The sequence below is a fragment of the Amphichorda felina genome, assembly GCF_050947745.1.
Source record: "Amphichorda felina strain 45539 chromosome Unknown scaffold_5, whole genome shotgun sequence".
NCBI classification, from domain to species: Eukaryota; Fungi; Ascomycota; class Sordariomycetes; order Hypocreales; family Bionectriaceae; genus Amphichorda; species Amphichorda felina.
In genome coordinates, this window is record NW_028145045.1 from 408,815 (window position 1) to 433,020 (window position 24,206).

Genomic DNA, 24,206 nt, shown 5'->3' on the forward strand with positions numbered 1-24,206 from the left:
CGACCGTTGCTCAACCTCCACAGCTGACGCTTTCACCGTCCGCTTCTCCTCTCCGACTGTGACAGATCTGGGGCTTGTTGCTGGCAATGCTGCTCGCCGGCCTCTCATTCGGTAACTCCCAGAGCCTTGGGGCCTTGCATCGTCATTCCGCACCCGCGCCGCTGTCCTTCTTTCTTGTCTCGCTAATAGCGTTGCCCTGTGCTGCTGCACGTCTACCAGGCACCTACTTACTGGCTTGTCCCATGCCGTGCCTGTCTGTGGTCAGCAGAATGCTACGGCACTGAGCACAACTGTGGCGTCGTACGTCTGGACGACTGCACAGCCGCGATACCCGTTCCTGGGCAGACGAATTGCTGGTTACCGATGCTATCTTGCCGCTCGGTGGTGTTTGCTCGACTGGCAGAGAACACGGCGCCTATCTGTCTTTCTTCCTTGCGCGGTGTCATTGACAAGTGTCATGCCCAATTCCGTCGTTTGCTGCATATTGTATCCATTATCTGTCATCTGCCCTACCGTCACATCATGTCCTGTTGCGCACTTTGGCACCCATCGTGTCACCGCGTCGATCGTGTCTGTTTCGGTATTCCCCCACCGCGTCCGAGGGGCAGGCATTATTATTACTCACGAGGAATTTACTGTCCGATTTGATCCGCAGGCCATGTCGAGATTGACCTCGTCCGGACTCCCGTGCACCCAGCCCAATGCCAGGCTATTGCCAGCCACCCTTTCCGCGGCTAGCACCCCCAGGTGGCTTGCTCCAAGTTCCAACTCTCCCTCGTTTCTTCACCTATCCGATGCTTGACTTTGATCGTTGCCTGTCTCCCGTGTCTGCACCCTTGAGGCGGCTCCAACATGCGCAATGTGCGCAATGCAGACCCCGGGGTTGTGTCAACTTCGCCTCACCGTTCCTCTGCCAGAGTCCTACAAGACCCTATTGGGCCCTCACCTCCTCCTCCAGAGTGAGGCCGTCTCCATGGCTGCATGCTGCTAGCATCAGTCGGCCCCGCTCACGTACAGGCGCCCCGATGAATCGGCATGGGGGCGGGAGTGGAGACCGCTGTGCAGCATGCTTCTCAGCCCTGCTGTCCAGGACCTCCAAAGGAGTCCAGCCTCCAGGGCTCCAGGCTGAACTTCTTGCCCGACTCGCCCGTGTAACCCGTGTCGCATTGGTCTGTATTAGTCTGTCTCTCTCGGAAGCACGTATGATCGGCATCTCTGGAGACACCTGGCCTCCCCCACCCACCCCCTCCAGCCTCCAGCCCATCAGTACCCCGGGTCGCTCCATGCCCATGCAGCCCAGCTGGACATTCTAGAAGCTGCATGGAAGCTTTCCATCCTGGATAAAGCGGTCTGTAGACTGTGGCTGCTCCCGCTTCCCTGTTTCGCGTCCCGTTGGCCAGAAGCATCCGGCTTGGAGCCATGGTCATGGACACCTCGCCGCCTCACTCATTCATCCATTCCTCCCGGAAAGTGCAGAACCCTTGTAGGCTTGGCTCCTCGCTTACCTGGCACATGAGCCGCTTGACCACATCGTCTCACACGCACACACGCACACATCTCCGTACACATCTCCGTAGTCATACATACACATATATACTACTACCCCCAGACTGGCGCATTGGCAAACCTCACGACTCACCTCTCTTCCCCAATCTACCATATTCCACAGTTATATATACCTCCACCCCACGTATACTTTTGCCCTCCCATTCCCACAGGTCTTGGTCCTTTCTTGCATTGTGGGCTTTGTTGGCAGTGTATTGTATCTAGTCTCCCATTGACACTGCACTTGATTCGGCAAGTCTAAAGATTCGCCGGCCTCCTCTGAGCAACACAGCGCGACCCTTCACTCCCATCACCGTGATATTTGCCACGCGTGCCTCTGGCTGCGTATTCATCACCATGAGCTACTATCCAAGCAACGACGAATACCTCGCCTGGGGCGGCGCCGACTTGGGCTACTCGGTGCCCTTTGACATGTCCGAGTACAACGTCTACTCGACTTCGCCCATGGGCGCCGACTTCATTCCCCTGTCTCCGTTCGACGTCTACTCGACCTCGCCAGCGGACCCGGGCTTGCTCTCGCGGTCCTACAGCTCGGATGGAAGCACATACAGCTCCATTGCCCCAGCTTCGCCGGGCGTGTTTCCCAGCCGCGATACACTCAGTCCGGCCGTCCTTCAACAACCTGGATTTGACAACGACTTCTTGGGCCCTTACAACCCAACACTGCCCGTGGGCCATCATACTACCAGCGCACCACGTCCGGTGCCTCCCAGATCCCGCGAGTCTCGGTATGCCATCTCTACCATCTCGCCTCTCTCTCTCTCTCTCCGCGTTGGACCCTGCCCCGCTAACACACCCCTCCCCACCAGATCCTCTACGTCGTCCCAGCCCCAAGGCTACAGCTGCCCCCGATGCCCGATCAAACACCCGTTCCGGCGGCGCGCGGACCTCAACCGGCACATCCAGCACATGCACGGGGACCCGTCGTCGCTGGACTCGTTCCCCTGCGACTACCCGCGGTGCTCGCGGCGCCAGGAGCCGTTCCACCGGCGCGACCACTACCGCGACCACCTGCGCGAGTTCCACCGCGAGGACATTGAGAAGCGCGGCGTGTCGCCCGACCGGGCCTGGTACCAGGGCCGCAACACCGTCACGTCCTGGTGGAGGTGCAACCACTGCCTCGAGCGCGTCAGCGTCGACAAGCACGGCTTCGAGTGCCCGCTCTGCAAGGCCATGTGCTGCGCCAAGCGACAGGAGGTCCGCAGGCGGTGATACCTGGACTCGCTCGCCCCCTCAAGCAGCACCCTGCGCCCCGCCCCCCCGTTTCTCCCTCACCCATTCATCAATCCCGCCACCAACCAACCACCAACCACTGCCCACCAAGGACCCAGAGGGGCGGTGAAATGCAATGCATCGGACTGCTGCCCTGTCTGTCTGCATGGCGCAACTGTCCGGATGGGCCACCCGGGGTAAGACGACTGCTCGCCACCCTATATTTTCTTCTATTTTATTATTTTCACTGTGGGAGCATCTCCCGACGAGGTGTGACGAGAGTTGCTGGGCGACGTCATCTGGCGGTAAGGCTGAATGCGGGTCTTTTGTGTCATCACATCATCTGCCGCCGTGCCTGACCTCCTCAGTCCTCCCTCCTTCAGCTGCCATTTCTACGACTATACTTTTTTTTGGGGGAGGGGAAGGGGGTTTCCTTTTCCTTTTTGGTTCCTCATAGACTTCTTTTGTCATGTTGCTTTCCCTTCTACGACCTTATTTGTTTTACGGATATATGATTCCCCTGGTGCTTTTTTCATCTGTTCGGATAGACTGGGTATATTATGATTACAACGGGGCGCCTGTTTGAAATGAAATGCCACAGCGCGGCACGGCCTGCTGAGTGCTGGATCAGTGGATGGACGCACGGGGGTGGAGTTGTTCATGCATGGAAGGCAGAGAAAGTCTTCCAGAAGACTTGGGGGTGGCGAAGTCCCTGGAGGAAGCAGGGATGAATGCTGGAAAGGGGGGTGTGGAGGTGGATCTGGGTGGCCCAGAGAGGGCCAGCTCAGTCAGCCTGCCGTCCAACCTAACTACGACGTATTACGAGTACAACACGGAGGCGGCGACACAGCTGAAGAGATAACGAATTGAATGCGACATGTCTGCATGCGGCCGTGCTCTTCTTTCCTTTTGGCTGGGTGATTTAATTAGTGACACGTATCGAGGTTGATCCCAGGTTGTCGTCCTACCAGGTACGAGTAGCTCCATGACTCAGTCCTACTTCGTACGTCGTACGTAAACCACTCAACGTCACCTCACAGCGTCTGTATCCGTGGAAATAGTTGGACAAAGCTGCGATCCACACCTCTCGCGACCTGGTTATCGTTTCCATAAGAGGCAGGCAAGTCGTACTATAGCCACCCTCGATTCCACTAAATCCACAACAGTCATTCTTCCTCGCTCTCTATAGGATCACCGTCAAAATTCGGCATTGCGCGAAAGTCGGGTCGCCTCTGGTCCCTCTTCTTGCGCGGTCGCCCCCTGCGTCTCTTGAGTGGTGAGCGCGGCTGCCGGGGCCCGTCTCCGGTAGACGCCAGCCGCCCAATAAATGGCCGCGGCTGGTGGAACTTATAGTCTGCCGACTGCTGCTCCTCTGTTCCTAGATTTGGCGATCCCTGTTCGGCTGCTACTGAAGTCACAGTATCTGTCGGCGTTCCCGATGGGAATGTGGGCATTTCCATCTGAGTTGCTGGTACGGGCAAGCTTGGTGGGTCTAATAGGATGTTGTCCGCCCCAGATAGAGTCATGGGGATCGAATCTGGGGCTAACGATGGCGCCTCTGCCATGTCACTCGCCATCTTCTCTTCAGGTTGCAGGAGGTGTCGCCGCGTTGTATCCATAGCCTCCTCGACAGCTTTGCGGGTGATCTCGGTCCTGTCGCCGTCTAGGAGGAACACTCTCCATATCTCATCCTCGTCCACCTCCGACTGGACACCCTCCCCCAAAGCAGGGTCGTCTCCCCTTGCTTGTTGTGCTAACTGTTCCTGGGCCAAGAGTTGCATTAGGACTTGGGCATCGGGGGGCCTCGAGAGGGAGTGACTGGATGAATGCATCAGGTCGCGTACACCTGTGCCCGATGTTTTCAAGAGGTCCAAGCTGTTGCCCTGCGGGAAACGTGGAGAAAGTGTCGGATCATGGCTCGAAGTTGAGGCGACTTCATGGAAGCCGGGCGACTGTATATATTGCTGCTGACGTCTCACATCAACATTGTTCGCGAACGCCTCACCAAGCTGACGTTCCACCTCCGTAGAGTCCAAAACCCCAGGATTCGTAGCCATTTTAGGTGAAGAACTCCGAGCGTGATTTCTGGGGGCATTGCATGCTTCGCTGACACCAGGTGTGGTGGACTTGGCTTCGTTCACGTCTTGTTGTTTATCTCTAGGCTCAATGTTTGCCTCGGGTTGGTTCGAGCTTAGCCACGATGCCCAATGAGCATTCTCCAGAGCGTCTCGTGGGCTGAGATTGCTTCTCTCGCTAACCTCCGCCATTGCGCTGCTTGCCATCTTGTAATGCGGTGACTCGATGTCCAAAAGACAAGACGTTTTTGCCCGTGACGGCTGGGGATGGTACATTGGTGGGTTAGCACGGACGACATGTCTAGGGCTGTCCATAGATATGTCCTTGTTGGGTGAGTCGTGTACCCAAGAGCCTTGTTGTAGTGGTATACAAGGCCTTGAGCCACTGCCCTCCCGCGGGTTAGCCCATAGCCCTAAACATGAGGAGCTGCTTGAGGAATGATTGACGCGAGATGACACAGGCGAGGACACATGGGGTGAACTAGGAGCAGCCCCCCGAGACCTCAAATCTTGCAGCGATGGCAGAGCTCTATGGGAGCTGGGAGCCCTAACGGTGTTGCCATCTTGAGTCCAGTGGAGGCTCTGGCTGCCGATTCTGAGTCGGATGGAGCCGGCGGGTTGTCGTTCTGGCATGAAAGAACGGCCATAGTATCCATGGGTGGGGAGAAGCTGTTCTGGCTGTACGCGTTTTATGTGGCTCTTCTGCTGGCGTTCATCGGTTTTATTCCTGTGTCTTGCTCGATGCTTTGGACTACCGCCCCCTTGGGAATAATCGACAACCAGGGGCTTCTGGAACTCGATACCTGACCAATCGGTCCTCTCCAAAAGCCTTCGGCGCTTCGCTTCTAGGTCTTGTTCCTCTCTATCGCGCGATGACGAACCTTCCACTTGAGTATGGTTGCTCCGTTTGCCAAGAAGGGCCTCGTGTGGCGAGTGATCTAGGTCACTGCTCGGTGCCGTCACCGAACTGCTCGACAGTTGTGCTAGCCGTCTATTCGAGGAAGACTTTAAGGCTTTTGACATTGCTGTATTTGACTGAACAGTGGGTGTCCGCGTGTTGAAACTGGCGGCTTGCGGGATGTAGTTCGGAATAAATGGCTCGACGTGTTCGCAGGGAGACGTGGAGGAGTGTTGTGCTCGTAGGCGGGCTCTAGCGAAATATTGTTTCTGGCGAGCGGCGTCTTCGTTCCAGCCTCTGCGCCTGGAATGGCGTTTCAGGGCGCTTTCGGTCCAGTTCATGGCGATGGATTAGGAGGCGAGTGAATGGTGAGGTAGTGGTGAGAAGAAACAGTGACGTGCGCCATCTCAGCTTGGACTCACCAACACCTCCAGCCAAATGGCCAGGTTGGTACCAGTGGTAGGCTATTTCCAATAGAGGAAATCAGAATCATGTGATGAGTCGGAATTGCATCGAAAGATGTGTGACAGGAACAGCTGGTGGCACTTGCCCCAAGGGTCCATGGGTTTCCCGCAGCTTGTGACAGCTCAAGCGGTGAACTTTGGGGCTCATGCTGCCCAGGGCAGGGCACTTTACAGCCTCAATGTCTTCATTTTTGTGATGTAGAAAATGGGATGCGAAGCATAAGGCAAGTGACCCCTCACTATCTTGAAGATCAGAGTCAACCTCTTCGTCAACATTGATCTAGACGTTGAGGGGGGCCGGTAAGATACGGAATCGAGGAGTGGAAGCCCGACAATAACAGGGACACAGCAGACAGACACCTCCACATTACCTTGATATTGGTTTCCATATTCCTCCTTGGGTCCCAAAGTCTCTTCAAGGGCTGCTCCAACATGAGTGCTAGGACCCTCGCAACTCACCAATTAGTCACCTGATGACACAACTGCCGGTGAAGCCCAGACCGTTGATTGTGGTCTCATTTCCGACGTCTGTAGTCATACAAGGAACCGGATACTCCGAATAATTGATATCATGTCGCCGGCGATGCCCGAGCCCTGCATATCTACAGGGCCACAGATGTCGTCGCCAAAATGGTAGCCCCCAGACGGCCCTTCAGCGCCGGGGCTTTTCATCGCATGTAGCTACCAAACCAGCTCCACCTATTACCGTCAGAGTAGTTGGGTGAGCTGTGTAAGCTGTAGGTGCGCTTCTAAACTATGCAGACGCCCTGGAGTCTGATGACAGTTCATCCTTAGGGGTTGTCAAGGGTGAATGACGGAGTCTGGGGGATCTGGCGACTCCACTTTGAGGTTGACTCAAGTCTGACAAAATTAGCCACCACTATCGTCGGTGGTGGGATGCGACCAACTGCCAAAATGCTATATGATGTCAAACAGGTATAATAGAATATTCCACTTGGGTTTCTTATTTCAATGATAAGTTTTTGTCAGTTAAGAATTTTGTCCCAAAGATTTTGAATGGCATGGTGGAGAAGATACTGGTAGTTGTAGAATCCCGCTATATTTATGTCAGGTCGCTGACCCCTGCAAAGGCCAGTTAGACCTCGAGCTTGATGACGCTACAGCTGCTGGCCAAACTTACCATCCATCTCCCTTTCAACTCCGTTCAATTGTATTCCAAACCCACTCGCCGCCCTTGGCCCATCGATTCCGCTGAGACCTCCAACCTGCCTGTCTCCATCTTCAATTCTTCGAAGCCATGGCGGACGCAGAGGAGAAGGCGCGCCAGGAGAAGATTGCCGCCGCAAAGAAGCGCGTGAGCATTGCGACCATCCCCCGTCTACCTTCCGCGCGGTAAACTGACTCCCCCCAGGTCGAGCAAATGAAGAAGAAAAACAAGAAGGCCAGCGCCTCGAAAAAGCCCAAGGAGGAGGCCGCGAAGGATGACGCCTCCGAGCCCGCTGCCGAGTCTGTGGAGGCGACAACCCCCGCTGGGCAGGCAACCGAGGATGACAAGGCCATCGACGACAGGCCCGACGACGACGAGGACGACAAGCCGAGCGACGCGTCCCCATCATCCACCCCCTCCCTCGCACAGCAGTCCAAGCTACGCTCAACATCGTTCCGCACTGGCGCCGGCGCCGGCTCGCCTGGGGCAGAGGGTGGTGGTGACACGGCGCCGGACATCTACAGGAAACACGTCGCCAGGATAGAGGAGCTAGAGAAGGAGAACAAGCGCCTAACCAAGGAATCCACGGATTCTGATAAGAGGTGGAAGAAGGCCGAGGAGGAATTGGCGGATCTGCGCGAGGCGGAAGGCGACGCCCCCAAAGACGTGGACGATACCGAGAAGCTGGTATTATGCCCCATCCCGCCCAGGCGCGATCTTTCCATTTACTGATGATTTATTATAGAAGAGCGAAATTGCATCTCTGCAGAGGCAGAACACGCAGCTACAGCAGCAAGTCTCCAGAGGGTCCGGCCATGGCCACCGTCCGTCCGTCTCTCTGGCTGCCCCTCCCGCCGACCTCCAAGCCGAGCTTGACTCCAAGTCGTCCACCATCGAGTCCATGGAAATCGAGCTCTCCAAGCTCAAGGCTCGCGTTGAGCGCCAGGAGAGCGGCGCCTCGTCCGAGAAGGAGCAGGTGACAGCGCTGGAGGAGAAGCTGGCCCGCGCTGAGGCGGCGGCCGGCAAGGCGCAGCGGGAGCTACAGGACCTGAAGCGCAACCTCGACCGCACGACTGAGAAGGCCGTCCGGGAGGGTAGCGAGCGGTCGAGCGCGGAGACCAAGGTGCGCAGCCTCGAGCAGGAGCTCGACGAGGTGAAGAGCGCCAAAGAGGAACTCAGCAAGAAGGTGGAGGGTCTGGAGAAGAAGGTCACGACGCTTACAACGCTTCACAAGGAGCAGGATGCGCGATCACAGACGCTACGGAGGGAGAAGGAGAGCGCAGAGCATCAGGTCAAGGAGCTCAGCTCCAAGGTCGAGAAGCTGGAGAGTGAGAACGTGAAGCTGCGAAGTCGCAAGTCAGCGGAGGGAGGCGGTGGTCTCGATGACGAAGGGGTCGATGAGCTCGAGGACGAGGAGCGACTCAAGATGCAGAAGCGGATCCGCAGCCTTGAGGCTGAGAACCACGAGCTCCGCAGCGGAGCCTGGATCGAGAAACGTCGCGAGATGGAGTCGACGAGCCCGGCCTTCCAGGACGTCGACCTCTCGTCCGGAAACATGCCCCCAAAGAAGCCGTCGCACGGCGGGGGTTTCGGCGACTTCTTGACGAGTGGTCTCAATGCGCTGGCGGGCACCGGGGACGACGACGGGTTCCTCGACGACGATGACATGGACTTTGACGAGGATGCGTTCCGCAACGCGCGAGAGGAGGAATCGAAGCGTCGGGTGGAGCGGATCAAGGAGATCAAGCGGTCGCTCAAGCACTGGGAGGGATGGAGGCTGGACCTGGTGGACGTGCGGCGTGGAGGCGGCGAGGGCATTGGCGAGATATTCGAGGTTTAAGATGTTGCATGGTTCCTGTATGATAGAGCGCACAAGACGAATGAACACCAGATACTCCTATCTCGCGACCATGGTTTTGACTTACAGGCGAGACCGCTTACACATAATATATGCGAACTCGTGATGTCGTGAACCTTTTTCATCCTAAGCGTAGGGTAGGTCTGATGTGAGGGATGACATCACTAGTCGCGGCTCCATCAGGCAGAGCTTTATTAGAGCAGAGCTTACTTGCATATTTCTTAACTTCTACGTACTTACCACCTTGCATCTACGCATACACGGAGGACCAAAAAAAAGCTACAATGACAAACAAGAAGATGCACTTCCTCGTCACCGGCGCCGGGCGGGGCATCGGGCGGGGTCTCTGCCGACAGCTGCTGCTCGCGGGCCACAGCGTCTTCCTGATCGACTCCAACGCCACGGAGCTCAGCCACACGGCCAAGGTGTTCAGCGAGAGCCACAGGCTGTCACACGACTTCGACTCGGCGCAGGCCGACGTGCGGGACCCGGCGCAGGTACGCGGCGCCGTGGCTCGGGCGGAGAAGCTGTTTGGCGGGCGGCTGGACTGCCTGGTCAACAATGCGGCGTACACGGGGGGCGTGGGCGGGACGGCGCTGGCGGACATGACGCTGGAGGAGTGGAATCGCAGCCTGGCGACGAACCTGACGGGGCCGATGCTGGTGACGCAGGCGTGCCTGGGGATGCTGGAGGCGGCGCGCGGGTGCGTGGTGCACGTGAGCTCGACGCGGGCGGCGCAGAGCGAGGTCAACAACGAGGCCTACTCGACGACCAAGGCCGGGCTGGTCGGGCTGGCGCAGAGCATGGCGACGAGCCTGGGGCCGCAGCATGGGATCCGGGTGAGCGCCGTGGTGCCGGGTTGGATCCACGTCGAGGATGAGTGCAAGGCTGCGGACGAGAGGGGCCAGAGGTGGGAGGAGGGCTTGACCGAGGAGGATCACCGGTGGCACCTGACGGGCAGGGTAGGCAAGGTGGAGGATGTGACACGGGCCGTGTTGTACCTGGTTGAGAGTGACGGGGTGACGGGGGTTGAGATGGTGGTGGACGGAGGGGTCACGAGGAAGATGGTGTATCCGGATTGAGCAGAATGGCTGTGTGTTGGTATGTTGGAGAGTTGGAGAGGCCGCGAAGTAGTAGGCTGATTAGCCTGCAATTGCCAATAGAGACGCCGTTTGTGGACGGTGGACCACCGCGGGTGTGGTCTGGTTATGAAACACTGGAACTGAGTCGTCGCCAGGTGGCCCAGGTCAGGACTCAGCCCACCCGCTGCAGCCACGATGGTTAGACCCGTTGGACCCGTGGGCGTTAGTCACGTCACGTCATCCCGCCGGTTAATACGGTGCGTGATATATTTGGTGCTCGGGGACTCGAGGTCTGCGTGATCAATGAGCCGGTCCAGGCCGCAGAAACCGGAAACTCGATAAAGCCGCTTACGGTGCCACGCAACAGGAAGGTCGGCTGCAGCCCAGATCCCCCGCACGACCCCAGACTGAGTGAACCCTTCGTAGGCCAGGAGTCGCAGATGGCGCATTCAGAAGCATCTTGGGTTGCATCGGGCGCCAGGCGGCTGCAGGCTGGGCCCCTTTGAGGCCTTGTCCCTTTCGGACGCGACGGTGCGTGGGGTGCGCGGGAGGGGAATGGAGGGGGATCACTAATGGGACCATGGGTTGGGGGATAGGATGCCAGTGGGAATTCGGAGCACCGAGGGGTTTTGAGGGCGCCAGAGGCCATTGACGGGCTGCTGGAGGCTGGAACGAGTGTTACAATGCTACTTGGTCTTGTAGGAAGTTCTGCCTGCAGGCGATGGTACCCCTCCATGAGCCCTGGGCCCCGCTTCTCTGCGTGGGTCCCCACACTTGCCAGAACCGTCACGTCTTCTTGGCTTCTTGCTCGGTCTTCCGTCGCCGCGAAGCCCCCGATGCTCGGCGCTACGGCGTAAGTCCAACGAACGAGGGAAAAAAGGGCAAAATGGCAAAAGACGTCCAGCTCCCGCCGACCCGGCTCTCCTCTCCAACCTTCTCTCCCTTGCCTCTGTGCTGCTGCTCTCCGCCTCTCGGCCCCGTCGCAATAAGAATAGACTCCTTGCCCTCTCGATAGACTGCCAGCATCCCGGCGCTCTTATAGCGATCCAGCTCGGCGGCTTCTTCTGCGCTCCGTACCCGTCCGCCCGTCCGCTGCCCACCCGGTAAATATCTTTTTAACTGGGGCAAACTCGCAGACGCCGGAGTCCACCTCGCTCCACTATCCGGCAAACCTCACACCCTCGGCTCAACGAAGGCCCCTCTCGGCGAACTCCCGAGTCCTCAGGGAGGCGAAGACTGCTCGCCCAGACGCCCGACCCGGCTTTCCCTTCTCCCAGCTTGTCAGCGGAACCCCAGTCTTACTACTACCTTCTCTTCTGCTCCTCCCCCCTCCTCCTCTTCATCATGTATTCCCTCCGTCTCTCCCTCCGCCGCGCCTCCGCCTCTCCTCTCGCCGCCTCTCTCCGTCCCATCAGCTTCGGCGCCATCCAGACTACCAGCCTCCAAGCCCGCACCATGGCCTCCGCTATCCCCAAGATCAAGGTCAAGAACCCCGTCGTCGAGCTCGATGGCGATGAGATGACCCGTGTTATCTGGAAGGATATCAAGGACAAGTTCATCCACCCCTACCTCGACATCGACATCAAGTACTATGATCTCGGTCTCGAGTACCGCGACGAGACCAATGACCAGGTCACCCTCGATGCCGCCGAGGCCATCAAGAAGTACCAGGTCGGTATCAAGTGCGCCACCATCACCCCTGATGAGGCCCGTGTCGAGGAGTTCAAGCTGAAGAAGAGTATGTCAAATCTTTATACCCTACCAATCCGCTGGCCCCCAATGCTAACAACAAACCCCTCTAGTGTGGCTGTCCCCCAACGGCACCATCCGCAATGCCCTCGGCGGCACCGTCTTCCGCGAGCCCATCGTCATCCCCCGCATTCCCCGCCTCGTCCCCGGCTGGGAGAAGCCCATCATCATCGGCCGCCACGCCTTTGGCGACCAGTACCGTGCCAAGGATGCCGTCCTCCCCGGCCCTGGAAAGCTCTCCATGGTCTACACCCCCGAGGGTGGCGAGCCCCAGGAGATTGAGGTCTTCCAGTTCAAGAACGGCGGCGGTGTTGCCCAGACCCAGTACAACACGGACGAGTCCATCACCGGCTTCGCCCACGCCTCCTTCAAGCTCGCCATTGCCAAGGGCCTGCCCCTGTACATGAGCACCAAGAACACCATCCTCAAGAAGTACGATGGCCGCTTCAAGGACATCTTCCAGGAGCTGTACGACACCAAGTACAAGCCCGAGTTTGAGGCCAAGAACATCTGGTACGAGCACCGCCTCATCGACGACATGGTCGCCCAGATGATCAAGAGCTCCGGTGGCTACATCATGGCTCTCAAGAGTATGCTCCCCAACTTGCAATTTTTCTGACGGAACGTGGACTGACCGCTTTCAGACTACGACGGTGACGTCCAGTCCGACATTGTCGCCCAGGGCTTCGGCTCCCTCGGCCTCATGACCTCGGTCCTCATCACCCCCGACGGCAAGACCTTCGAGTCCGAGGCCGCCCACGGCACCGTCACCCGCCACTACCGCGAGCACCAGAAGGGCCGCGAGACCTCCACCAACCCCATCGCCTCCATCTTCGCCTGGACCCGCGGCCTCATCCAGCGCGGCAACCTCGACGGCACCCCCGAGGTCAGCGCCTTCGCCGAGAGCCTCGAGCAGGCCTGCATCGACACCGTCGACAAGGACGGCATCATGACCAAGGATCTCGCCCTGGCCTGCGGCAAGAAGGACCGCAGCGACTACGTCACCACCACTGAGTACCTCAACGCCGTTGAGAGGCGCATGAAGAACCTGCTCAAGGAGAAGCTGTAAGCGTTTTTTTTTTGGGATTCCGATGAAATAAAACAAAGAGAACCAATTTTTTTTCCAATTTTTGCGGGGCATTCTCGTTTAGCAACATCATTGGGCGTATCAGTCTCTAGGGTCTTTCGAAAGCATTTCGTTAAGATTTGGGACGGGCGGATAATCTTTATGCGTGGAACTTTATCTGCCCCAGAAGTATGCATCAACTAGATGAGGGGAATGGGTATAGAATCCCCCTGATGGACGAGCATGAGGGCGTGTACATACTTCTTCGTAGAGCACAAGTAGATATGATTCATGTTTCTCTGCAACAGTAATACCTGATTCCTACTCCCGTGTCCCTGTGCCAAAAAAACAGAAAAAAAACAAAACAAAGCAACGCCGTTCTATCCGTCCTCGGTAGTCCTCGACCATCAGATGTTCACTTAGCCTTACTCTCCATAATTATAGTACACCAGTAGTCGGTTTGTTTTAATACTCCTGGTTCTCTCTCAGGAGTCATCCCCGGTATGGTTATCCCACGTCTGTGGCAGTATTGCTGCTAGGAAGATGATCCAGTGGAGGTATCATTATCCTCACCATCACTTGACCACTAGTCCCCCTCCCCACCCGTAACCGGCGTCTCCTTCTTAGTCTTCTTAACACTCGGCGTCCCATCGCCCCCTTCGCTCTTACGCTTCTTCTTGCTCGGCCGGCTCCCCGACCCCCCCTTAGGCCGGTACCCGGGGTCCTCATCCCGCTTGCGCTTCCCCTTAGGCACGGGCGTAGACCGAAAGTCACCGTCGTCGTCCATACTGGCATCCCAATCTCCCGGCGTTGCTGCCGCCGCCACCGTGCTGGCCCTATCGGCGGGCGTGCGGTGGGCTGCGCTGGCCCTCTTACCGCGCGTGCTGGCCCTCCCGCCGCGCTCCCCCTTGGCGCCGCCGCGGGTCTTGCGTCCGCCGCCGGCGTGGTGCCCGCCGTCCTCATCGTGGTCGCCGGCGTGCCCGTCGCCGTCGTGGCCCTGCAGGAAGATGTGCGGGGCGTGACGGCGCAGCCAGCTGGTCGAGCTGTTGGGGTTCCTGAGTAGCGGGTGCAGCGGCGGGTGGTCGTTGGGGTGGGCCAGCGGCGCCATCGTGGGGATGTGCGTGTCCGGGTCGAGCTTGCTGTCGATGAGGTGGAGGTAGTTGTCGACGTTGTCAGGGGAGAGGAAGCTGGCGGGATACGTATCGCCGTCCGTCTTGTCCAGGTCGGCGACGAGGGACGGGTTGGAGTCCTTGGCCGCGGCGTACGAGAGGTGCGGGACGTCGGCAAGCAGGTCCTCAAGTCTCTTCATGCCGTCCGGCTTGTGTAGGTCGTGCTCAAGGTCGATGGGCAGGCATGGTTTGTTGGGTTGCGAGGGCGGAGGCAGCGAGACGTCGATGCGCTTCTCGGGCGGGATCTGGGGGCAGTTGTTGATGTCGCGGAGAAGATCTAGCAGACGACTGCACAGAATAAAGTTAGCTCATCATTAGTCAATTGTAAGAAGGAAGAAAGGGCTCGTACTCGTTCTCCTCGGCTAACCGCTTGACGGTGGCGGTGGCCCTGTTCTCCTGCATGAAAATGTTCTCGCCCTCGGCCATCTTCCTCTCAAACTTGATGCGCATCTTGCGGTACTTCTTCTTCCACGACTTATACCCTGCCCTGCGATGGGGGGCATCATCTGTCTTGGCCGGCACGTCCGCCATGGCGGGCGACTGTTGTGGTGATGCAATAGGTGTGGTCGTAGGTATCTACGCGTCGTGTCGCGGTGCGGTCCTCGGGTAAGGATGCTGCGGTTTCGGGATGAAGCGAATGGCGATGAACAGATCTTGAATGGCTTAGAACAAACGGTACATGGGTTGCGTTGATAAATGCGGTGGTGGTTTGGGAGGTGTTTTGATAGAGGAAGGGGGTGATGTGGCCTAAGGATGACGATTTTGCAGCGAGCGTAAAAGCTGTTGGTGTCGGGTGGTCAAAGGGCGGCGTCCCTGACCTGACCGACGGCGGAGTGCCTGGGGGTCTCTCGTCATTTTTGTTGGCGGATGCAATCGTCCAGCCTGGTGGTGATGCAGTCCCGCGCCACGCGCTGCGCCTTCTGTCAACGTGACAAACAGTGCAAATGATTATGACACTAACATGAGCCAAAATACATGAGTTGTTATATAGGCAGTGCTTGTTGTTTGGTTTCAGGGATCCGTGGCGTGGTGACAATACGGCCTGCTGTATTTTCTCCCCCGCGACTCTATACATATCAATCGTCCGTCAGGGCCTGGCCCCCGTGCTTCTATTCATACTCACGACGCTACCTCCTTGCCTAACCTTTCCAGTTCCTCCGTGATAAATTCTGACGCATTAATTATTTCTGTGCTTCCGTAGACAACTCGCTTGCGGGCTCTTTCTCCCCCTGTCCGCGTTACCCAGTCCTGCAGATTGCCGTACTCTTCCATGCTGCCGCCACCGACGGTAAACACGATGGCGTCGCTGAAACCCTGCCTCCTCTGCCCAAAGCTTGCCGCTTGACCGGTGCTCTGCGAGCCAGGCAGACCTCCAGGTGCGCCCCCCCCGGCCCCTGCCCGCATGGCGCTGGGTGGCGGCATCGTTCCGCGCGCGTTGGCAGAGCGTGGGTCGAAGTAGAGGTAGTGCTCCGTCTTAGCGATCGCGCTGGACGAGGCGGTGGATGGATCCATGATAGATTCCACAATCTTGGTCACTGTAAGATCCTTATCTACTGGCAAGAAGTTTTTGACGCCGCTGACTAGCGACTCGAAGTTGGTCTGCAGCCCGGTGTGGACACCTGTCTCCTTGAGCCGGTCGGTGAGGCGAGAAGAAATGGACGAGAAGCGCCCAAAGAGATCGGATGATCCTTGTTGGTTGGTGTTCTTGTTGATAGTGGCCAGCTGTGTCATCTTGGTGGTGGCACGCACCCTGTACATGGTCAGTATGCTGCCTGGTGGACTACTCGGAATCAACTCACTGTCGAATATAAGGCAATGACGAGACGTCTGCACCAGCCGCCTCGAGCGCTTTTGTGAAGCTCTCAAATTCGGCACGGTTGAGTTCCTGCTCCGTGCTCAAGAACCAAATGATGAATAGCCGCAGCTTGTCGACCGGCTCGCTGCCCCTGTTCTCACCCTTGACAACCTCCATGATTTGATCCTTGGTCTGCTTCATAACCTCTTCCTCAATCTGAAAATAGTTATCCACCTGGCGATTCTTGATGCCATTGAAGATGGCTGTGAGTATGTTCATATGCATGTCCAACGTGGCCTTGCGCTCTTGCATCTCTGGCAGCTCTCCTATGACTGCCTTGAGATGCTGCGTAGCCGCACTCGTCTCGTTTTGAAGGTCCTCAAAGTTTGATGCGCCTGCCTTCTTGGTCATTGCTGCCGACTCCTCCTTCCACTTCAGAAGCTCTGCGTCCACCGAGTCTGCGGCCTCGACGACGGGGGCTCCCGCATGCTTAGACCAGAAGAAATCGCTGGAGCTCACATCGTACACCCTCTTTGTTGTGCCTTTTCCTGGGTTGTTTTCATCTATCGGGGTTTCAACTGTGATTTTGTTCAATTTCATGTTGAGAACGTCGTGGACAAGCGATTGGTAGGTCCAAGAATGCGACAGCATGGCAGTCAGATCCACATTCCGGTCTAGAAGCACCAGTACAGGTCTGGAACTAGGAGCTGCTTGCTTTGTGCTAGAGAAGAGGTTGTCTTTCGAGTTGAGGATATGATCTCGCAGCTTGCGGTCGAGTCGTATGGCGACCATCTCGGCCCCTGAGTCCTTTGGACAGCGGATGATTGGGATGACGCCTAAAAATATCGTCAGTGAAGGGTTTTTTGAGGCGTGAACAGATTCTACGCATACCCATTGTCACCACAACACTAAAGAGGCCGCTCACTATCCTGTCTACCACTCTGTCGAGCTCGGCATCGCTAGTTGTTGCGCTATTCAAGGCCCAGTATGTGTGCTCTTTCTGCATGCCCAAGCTGAACAGATCCGGTTCCGTCACAATAAAGTTGAGATACTGGTCATACAGCTGCGCAATCTGCTCCGATGTCCCGGCGGCCGCCGTTTGCGTCGCAAAGTCCTCCAGGAGAACACGGGGCAGCGAGGAGAGGAAATTGATATAAGCGGGGGAGTAGAGGCCCTTTTCAAGATCGCTCGTGATAGCCTGGAGGTTCTGGGAATTCGGTTCGAGGAGGTAGATAACCGGTACGTCGGGTATAGGATGCCTAGATGTCCCAATGTGCCTTTTCGCAAACTGTTAGGTCAAGCCTCAACATTCAGGGGCTCGAGTACTGACTTGTGCATGGTCACGCCCATAGTCCGAAGGTCAGAGACGCGCAAGACGCTGCTGACAACATCGCGACCAAAATCATCGAACACCAAGACTTTCCATATCGGGTTTCCCTCCGAGTCCAGGATCGGTGCTACAGGCGCAAGCAGAGCATGGGCTTGGGCCTCGTCCTTCTCGTTGCTCTGGACCGTCTCGTTCAGATTCAGGATCTTCTTGAGGGAGGCTGGTCAAGTTAGCATGGGCATTAAAGACCTGATAAGCCAAACTTGCCGATTTGGCGATCTCGCAGCGAGTCGCCGCGAGTCGCCATAGCTGCTGAGGGGGGCCGAGCTAAACGGCGAGACTTGTTGGTGGAACGGCGTTGATCTTGGCGGCGATGACGACAAGATTATTATGCGCATTCGAGAACACGATGTATGTGATTGACAGGAAACTGAACGGGTCGTTGTGAAGAAAAGGTAGTACCTGTATGTAGGAAGTCAGAGCGTCGACGTCAACTTCAAGCTTGCGGCCACATCGACTGCCCACCTTGAGCTCTGGTTCGTCACGCTGGCCTCAATTGGACCTGCCAGTGGAAGTACGTACACCACGGTAAGTGGGCTGTTGCGGGCCGACTCAGGTGCCGATACTCAATGCCATTGGTGCTTTGGTCACTGGATGCTACACCATTGCTAGTTGATGCCTAAAATATACGGCCTCAAGATTTAGTCACACCCGAAACCAGCTCGACTTTTCCGCGAACCTGAATGTCGCTTCATCAACAGCAGTCGACCATCGCCATCAAACGCGGACGAAGCGGCACAGCGCCCGTCAGCGAATAACTCGCGTTGTATTTTTGACGCTCGGGATCCCAGATCTCGCCTCATAATTTGAACGACGCTAGTTCTGCGCGCCCCTTTGTCTCCTATTATCCTCGTCATTTAACTGCGCTCATTTAGCGCGTCGTGCCCGACCTGTCCGTACTTTCAGAGCTGCGACGCGCGACAAGTAACGCGCCAGGCTACATAATACGCAGTGGTTCTTTTTCTCAGATCTGAATCGCGAAAACAGAGCAGTGGCGGCGACCTGGACGGAGAGGTAGGTATCTTCGCTCCCCTTCCCCTCAATCCAGCCCAAACACAGCCCCCCAACGCCTCCGATATCCTTCACTTCCAGATAACCATTATCATCTCTTCAATTTGCGGTCAACGACAACAACGCTCTTGTATCCTGTGATAAATGGTGCTCCGCTCACTTGAACTTGCGATCTTTAAGAATGCAAGCTGAAGGAGGATGGGTGTGGCCGGAGTGTAAATGGCTCTCACCCAGCCCAAACAACGAGTTGTCTTGTTGGTCCACCTGACCTTGGTTGGGCGGCTGGCACCTCCTCAGCGGCCACATATAAAGGCATCTAATAACGACCCAACTGGCTTGTTTATGGCAATTAAGGAACGCACTTCAAATGCCCAGGTTCAAAGAGCTGGCGCAAAAAGGGAGCTGCAACTAGTTGACCATAAAACTTGACTCCATTCAGAGAGGTTCAGGCGGCCAACAAGACTGGTGTCTGGGCAGATGGGCAGATATTTGGACAGACAGACTTGCCGTGGATCTGCGGCTGGCTTCACCAAAGCGAAGTTGGAGGAAAAATCGCCACACTCGACGCTGAAGACACTGCCTCCAACGAGCGTGTTAATTTTGGCACATTGGGGGGTCTTTGTCTGCCCGAATCTCGACCTCTCCCTGCTTGCGCATTTGTCGCAGCGTTGGCCTGCTTCCCTCTGCCGTCCGCTCGAATCTCGACAGCTGAGGTGTAACGCGCGCATTCCGCACCCCCAGACGTTTTTCTTTATACTATTCATTCACTTCGCATATTCTTTTCCGGAGCTCTGTGTCTGACCTGAATGTGCTCCTCTACAGATTCTCCTCCGTCCGACATCGATATCACGTCCACTCACCACCCATGGGCTTGATGCAAGATCCCTGCGTCGTTACCACTTTCGGTCTAGTGCATCTTTGCCACTCGGCCGGGCGCCACTTGGAATAACCGGTATTTACCCACTATCCCTTTGGCTCGTTCTCAATCTCCCTCTTGGTACGGCAAATCCCCCTGCACATGATAAGGCTGTCTTACTAGCTTAACATTGCCCTGAATGGCCCCACATCAGCTCCCTTCGCCCTTCGCTCTCCATTCATTCGGAATCCCTTCACTTCGCCACGCACTTCAAGTTAGGCCCATAGATGGCGGGCGGCGATGCTGAATACGGGCCTTGTGATGCTCCTTAAAGGCACTCACTGACATAATACGTGTCTTATTAGAGTTATTGAGAGGCAAAGTAGATCCTCAAGTCGATTTCTGTGTCGGAGCCTTACGGCGACAGGATGCAGTCCTGGCCGCAAGGGCAGAATGGGGACGATGGCAATAATTCGTGGCAGCAAAACTTCAGCTTTTCACCCCAAAATGGGCAGTTCGATCAGGCCCAGACATGGTCCCAGCCTGTGCCTGGCCAAAATGCCTACGCACGGCAGTTAAGCACTTCCGACCCTTCCGCCAACTTCCTCCATGATCCTCATGCCATGCTTCCCGGCTATCAGGATGGCCACGGATCCTTTGACATGGGCCACCAATTCTCCGGTCAAGATGTCATTGACCCTGCGTTCAGCGGTATCCATCCGGACCTGTACGCACAGCAAAACAAGTTGGATCTTGGCGGAGGTAACATGCATCACATGGACCAAGTACAGAGCCAGCCTCCTCGCACTCACTCTCAAGGGTTTCCGCATCAGAACTACAATTCATTTGAACCCCAACCTCAGAATGACCAGCAGTATGGATCGACCCCTTCACAGTACTCGCCCGCGCAACTACTGCCGCAAGCAACGCCGCAACAGAACCACACTCCTGTGCAACAGTTCAGCAACATCCAGCCCAACTTCGCCCAGGCGCAGCTGCGCCCAAATCATACACCACCAGTGCAGCACCAACAGCCTTATGGGCAGAATGCCGCGTTTCCTCCACCTCAAGCGAATGGCCAGAGGGCTCAGTATCAATCGAGCTCCGGCGCACACATGAGCTATCAACAACCGCCGGCGGGATACTCTCAACCTCCATACGCGTCTCCCAAGCCATACGACTATCAGCAGGCAGGGCAGGCAGGGTCCAATCCACCTTTCCAGGCCACCAGTCAACAGCAGGTCGATGCCCGTCTTGGCCAAACCTCACCTGGCGCTGTCCCTCATCAAACTAGCACTCCACAGGCTCAGCAGCCGACAACTTTTGAGCAAATCACTCCGTCGTCAGTTCAGGATGGACCGGCAAGGAAGAGACAGCGGACCACCACATCTGCCACTGACTCGCCCATTCCTGAAGCCATGTCTGCAGTGAACACAACCATAGATCCGTCCAGCAAGAAAGTGGAAGAGCTAGACACTCTTGTTGCGCCGACGCCGTCGCCCGAGGAGACCCACATGCTCCAGCAATTTCAAAAACGAACCAAAGCCGCTCAGGCCAAGTTCCCGGCCATCAAAGGCTTGCCTTACCTCGCTTACGAAAGTACAATCAAGCTTCCTGCTCCTAAAAGCTACGACAAATTGGCTCCACTGGTGGCCATCCCGCCACGGAGTAAAAATGCCATCGTTCCCGAATTGGGCTATAATCTCCCTTGTGAGGTACAAGGCCGTTTCACCAGCCAGTATCGTCCTGCCTTTGACAAAATTGGTCTTGACGAGAGGAGAATCGAAGCCAAGTCACTACTGGATGACTTTGACAATTCGATGAAGGCTTTGGGCAAAAGGCGACCAAAATACACGGAATATCCTCGTAGGTTATTTCCACATTCTCTGCGGTTCACTGTTGCTAATTTTTCTACAGATGCCTTCAAGGAGCAACTTAAGTCGGACGAGGCGTCTAAGAACAAAGCTGAAAAGAAGGCAAAAAAAGAGTTGGAGGAGGAACGTAATAAGCCGGTAAGTCCCGCTGCCTCGAGAGATATAGATATCTGTAAGCTCACGCGATAAAGATTCGCCCCACGACACGACCTACCGATCCTGTCGAAGCAGCGGCCTGGGACGCCATCGGTATTGTCCAGATCGACCAGTCTACCCAGAAGACAAGCGCGCTTGTTGCTCTTCGAGTGCAACAAGCCGGAGACCTCTTCATCAAGCTGCGTGGCGCAATGAACCAAGCAAAGCAAGATGTAGACCAGGCCATCAAGGAGAATAAGCCTGAAGTTGAGGTGGCCCAGCTCAGGAAAACGGCTGAAGCCAGGAAGGACGCCCTGCACCGTGCGTTTGATGTGACAATTGAGCATGCGGACGACGCTGTGATGGACAATCTGGGGGGGCACCAGAAATTAGTACTGAGCCTTGTGAATGTCTTGATCGCCTGCATCAAGGCTAGCGACTTCTCGGGCAAGCTACCCAAAATTGTGCTGGAACTCTTTACGCACTTCCCTATGACTAGGAAGATCGCAGAGACCCCGAGTTTCGACACGGTACGCAAGCGTCTTGCCGATAAAGGCGATGACGAAGTAAAGGACCTTGTGCGCGAGATCTCTGTTAAAGTCAAGAAGGTCCTGAAGTCAGCTGAATCAGAGTCATCGACTGGTTATACCGGTACATCGGCAGCAAGCCGGGCTAAGACTGCGGGCTCGAAATCTGGTACAAATGCTTCGTCTACTAAGAGAGGTAGAGATGATGACAGTTCTGCAGATGGGAGGACTGTCAAAAAGGTTGCGGTTGAGTCTGGTGGCGGGTCTCTTAGCAAGAAGCTTGCACAGCCAAAGATTCAGCTACAATCTGCCTCCAAGACCACCGCTGCCAAAAATGTGGCATCTTCGATTCTGGGTGATAAGAATCGGTCGGCTACCAAGCCAGCACCAAAGCCGGATTCAAATTCAGGCAGCGATGTTTCGCCTATGCCTACGGAGGAGAGAATCAAGACGGATACGAAGAAGGCGGCTACCAAGACCGAGGCGGCCAAGATTGCGCCGGCCAAGCCGGAGGCGAAACCTCCTGCTCCCAAGATGGGTGCTGCTCCGACCTCCAGTGCTTTGTCCGGCATTGCTTCTTTGCTTGATTCGATCAATACGCCCCGCCCAGAGGCACCGTCTTCCAGTAAAAAGGAGACCAAGGGTTCGGAAACACCCCAAACAGAGGAGGAAAGGGCCAAGGATCTGCGGAAAAAGGCTCGCTCCAAACTCCGAGTGAGCTGGAAGCCGGACAGCGAACTTGTCCAGACTAGGGTGTTTGAGAAGGAAGAGGAAGAAGATGAGGGTCGTGATATGAACATGATCCGAGATGCCGCTGACGACAAATCCGAGGGCATGGTTCTCAAGCAGAGAGCCGATGTTGAAGATGAAGACGATGAAGACGATATCCCGTATCAGCCGTGGCTGGCACCTGTCGCCATGGACTTCTCCACCCTAGCTGAAGAGGCGCGAAACAAGAACTTCACGACACGGGGCGGAACTGTTTCTTTCACTACCGATGAACAGTCCCGTATCGCCCAGAGGGAACAGCGAGAGCTGATGGCAATCTACACGGATCCCGCCGATATCCCCCCCACGCCCAAATCGCCACCCCCAGAGACGTCAACCGCCATACCCGATCCCAGGGTCGGGCAACTTCCTCAAGAAGACTCCAAGTTTTCAGAGATCTACGCTCGCTGGAGAGACGAGCAGCAGATGGGCGTTGACGGTGCCCTGTACTCGGCAACGCAGCGCATTAACGCCAAGTCAAGCCCGTCCAATGTTCTTGATTCGATTTTTGGTCGCCTTCAAAGCGGTCCGGCTCAGGGGCAGCCTGCCCTCCAACAGGTCTCTACCAGCCGCCCCCCACTCGGTGGGACCGACACCAATGTCCCCTTGACTATGGGAGCTGCGGTCGCTGAGCAGGTCTTGGCCTGGCTCAAGTCGGAAAAAGCACAGAAGTGGCGCGATCCCAACCCGACTCAAGCGGACCCTATGCGGGTGTATCACTACAGTGACCCCAGGGTCCAAGCAGTTGGTGTCGCCATTGAGGCCCTAGTCCAGACTCTGGCTGGAAAACCGTACCCAGCCACTGCACCACCGGACTGGCTAGCTCAGGATGAAGAGAGAGTTCGCGAGTGGTGGATTGGGTACAACAAGGAGGCTGCTGTGAGGCAGAGAAGGGCCGAGGAGGAGCGCATGAGAGCCGAGGCTGGGGCCACTGCCCAGCGAGCTGCTGCTGGTCCTGGGCAAGGTGCACAGGAGTGGGCTGCGTACTTGGCTCAGCAACAGCAGCAGAACCAGTCTGCTGATGCGTATGCCCCTTACATGGCCATTCTGCAACAGCTCAACGGGGGTCAGAACCAGAATACTGCGACGACTACTAGTCAGGCCCCGCAGATCCCCGACGACCAGCTCCAGTCGATTCTGGCAGCTATGAACCAGCCACAGCAACCTGCCCAGGCCCAGGCTCCAAACCCCGGGGCCTACCACCCCAACGACCCATCCTACCAGCAACTCCTGATGCTCACACAAATGGCTCAAGGGCAGCAGCCGCCCGCCGCGTCTGCAAGCGAGCAAGACCGTGGGCGTGACCGAGACCGCGGCGACTGGGATCGACACGACCGGGAGAGGCGGTATGAACGACACGAAGACTACGAGAGAGGTGACCACCATGCCCGGGCCCACCGGGACAGTAAGAAGAAGAAGCCGGGTCCGAGCACCATTCATAAACCGCCCAATGCGGCACTCATAGGCACGAAGCCTTGTACATTTTGGCAGCAGGGGAAGTGCGCCAGGGGCGATAAGTGCACTTTCCGGCACGACTAATGGCTGA

General features: G+C 56.7%; 8 protein-coding genes across 8 annotated transcripts; 5 read left to right on the plus strand and 3 right to left on the minus strand.

The window, feature by feature from the left end:
• Positions 1-1,902: 1,902 nt before the first annotated feature.
• ACO1O0_004964 (uncharacterized protein) lies at positions 1,903-2,778 on the plus strand (the record flags this gene model as incomplete). The annotated part of the gene is made up of 1 exon (XM_083194394.1): positions 1,903-2,778. The coding sequence occupies one exon, from the start codon at positions 1,903-1,905 to the stop codon at positions 2,776-2,778; it is 876 nt and encodes a 291-aa protein (XP_083049307.1).
• Positions 2,779-3,944: 1,166 nt separating this feature from the next.
• ACO1O0_004965 (uncharacterized protein) lies at positions 3,945-4,610 on the minus strand (the record flags this gene model as incomplete). Its single annotated transcript, XM_083194395.1, has 1 exon — positions 3,945-4,610. One exon carries the CDS (start codon positions 4,608-4,610, stop codon positions 3,945-3,947), a length of 666 nt encoding a protein of 221 aa, XP_083049308.1.
• A 2,863-nt stretch (positions 4,611-7,473) lies between these two features.
• ACO1O0_004966 (uncharacterized protein) lies at positions 7,474-9,223 on the plus strand (the record flags this gene model as incomplete). The annotated part of the gene is made up of 3 exons (XM_083194396.1): positions 7,474-7,530; positions 7,588-8,070; positions 8,129-9,223. 3 exons carry the CDS (start codon positions 7,474-7,476, stop codon positions 9,221-9,223), a joined length of 1,635 nt encoding a protein of 544 aa, XP_083049309.1.
• Positions 9,224-9,525: 302 nt separating this feature from the next.
• On the plus strand, positions 9,526-10,323 carry ACO1O0_004967 (SDR family NAD(P)-dependent oxidoreductase; the record flags this gene model as incomplete). The annotated part of the gene is made up of 1 exon (XM_083194397.1): positions 9,526-10,323. The coding sequence occupies one exon, from the start codon at positions 9,526-9,528 to the stop codon at positions 10,321-10,323; it is 798 nt and encodes a 265-aa protein (XP_083049310.1).
• A 1,455-nt stretch (positions 10,324-11,778) lies between these two features.
• IDP2 (NADP-dependent isocitrate dehydrogenase) lies at positions 11,779-13,141 on the plus strand (the record flags this gene model as incomplete). The annotated part of the gene is made up of 3 exons (XM_083194398.1): positions 11,779-12,061; positions 12,126-12,662; positions 12,717-13,141. 3 exons carry the CDS (start codon positions 11,779-11,781, stop codon positions 13,139-13,141), a joined length of 1,245 nt encoding a protein of 414 aa, XP_083049311.1.
• A 583-nt stretch (positions 13,142-13,724) lies between these two features.
• Positions 13,725-14,838, minus strand: ACO1O0_004969 (IEC3 subunit of the Ino80 complex, chromatin re-modelling-domain-containing protein; the record flags this gene model as incomplete). Its single annotated transcript, XM_083194399.1, has 2 exons — positions 13,725-14,595; positions 14,657-14,838. The coding sequence occupies 2 exons, from the start codon at positions 14,836-14,838 to the stop codon at positions 13,725-13,727; spliced, it is 1,053 nt and encodes a 350-aa protein (XP_083049312.1).
• A 588-nt stretch (positions 14,839-15,426) lies between these two features.
• Positions 15,427-17,736, minus strand: SLY1 (syntaxin-binding protein; the record flags this gene model as incomplete). Its single annotated transcript, XM_083194400.1, has 5 exons — positions 15,427-16,057; positions 16,107-16,938; positions 16,994-17,361; positions 17,433-17,649; positions 17,679-17,736. The coding sequence occupies 5 exons, from the start codon at positions 17,734-17,736 to the stop codon at positions 15,427-15,429; spliced, it is 2,106 nt and encodes a 701-aa protein (XP_083049313.1).
• A 2,048-nt stretch (positions 17,737-19,784) lies between these two features.
• On the plus strand, positions 19,785-24,199 carry ACO1O0_004971 (zinc finger CCCH domain-containing protein; the record flags this gene model as incomplete). Its single annotated transcript, XM_083194401.1, has 3 exons — positions 19,785-21,222; positions 21,274-21,368; positions 21,422-24,199. The coding sequence occupies 3 exons, from the start codon at positions 19,785-19,787 to the stop codon at positions 24,197-24,199; spliced, it is 4,311 nt and encodes a 1,436-aa protein (XP_083049314.1).
• Positions 24,200-24,206: the final 7 nt, after the last annotated feature.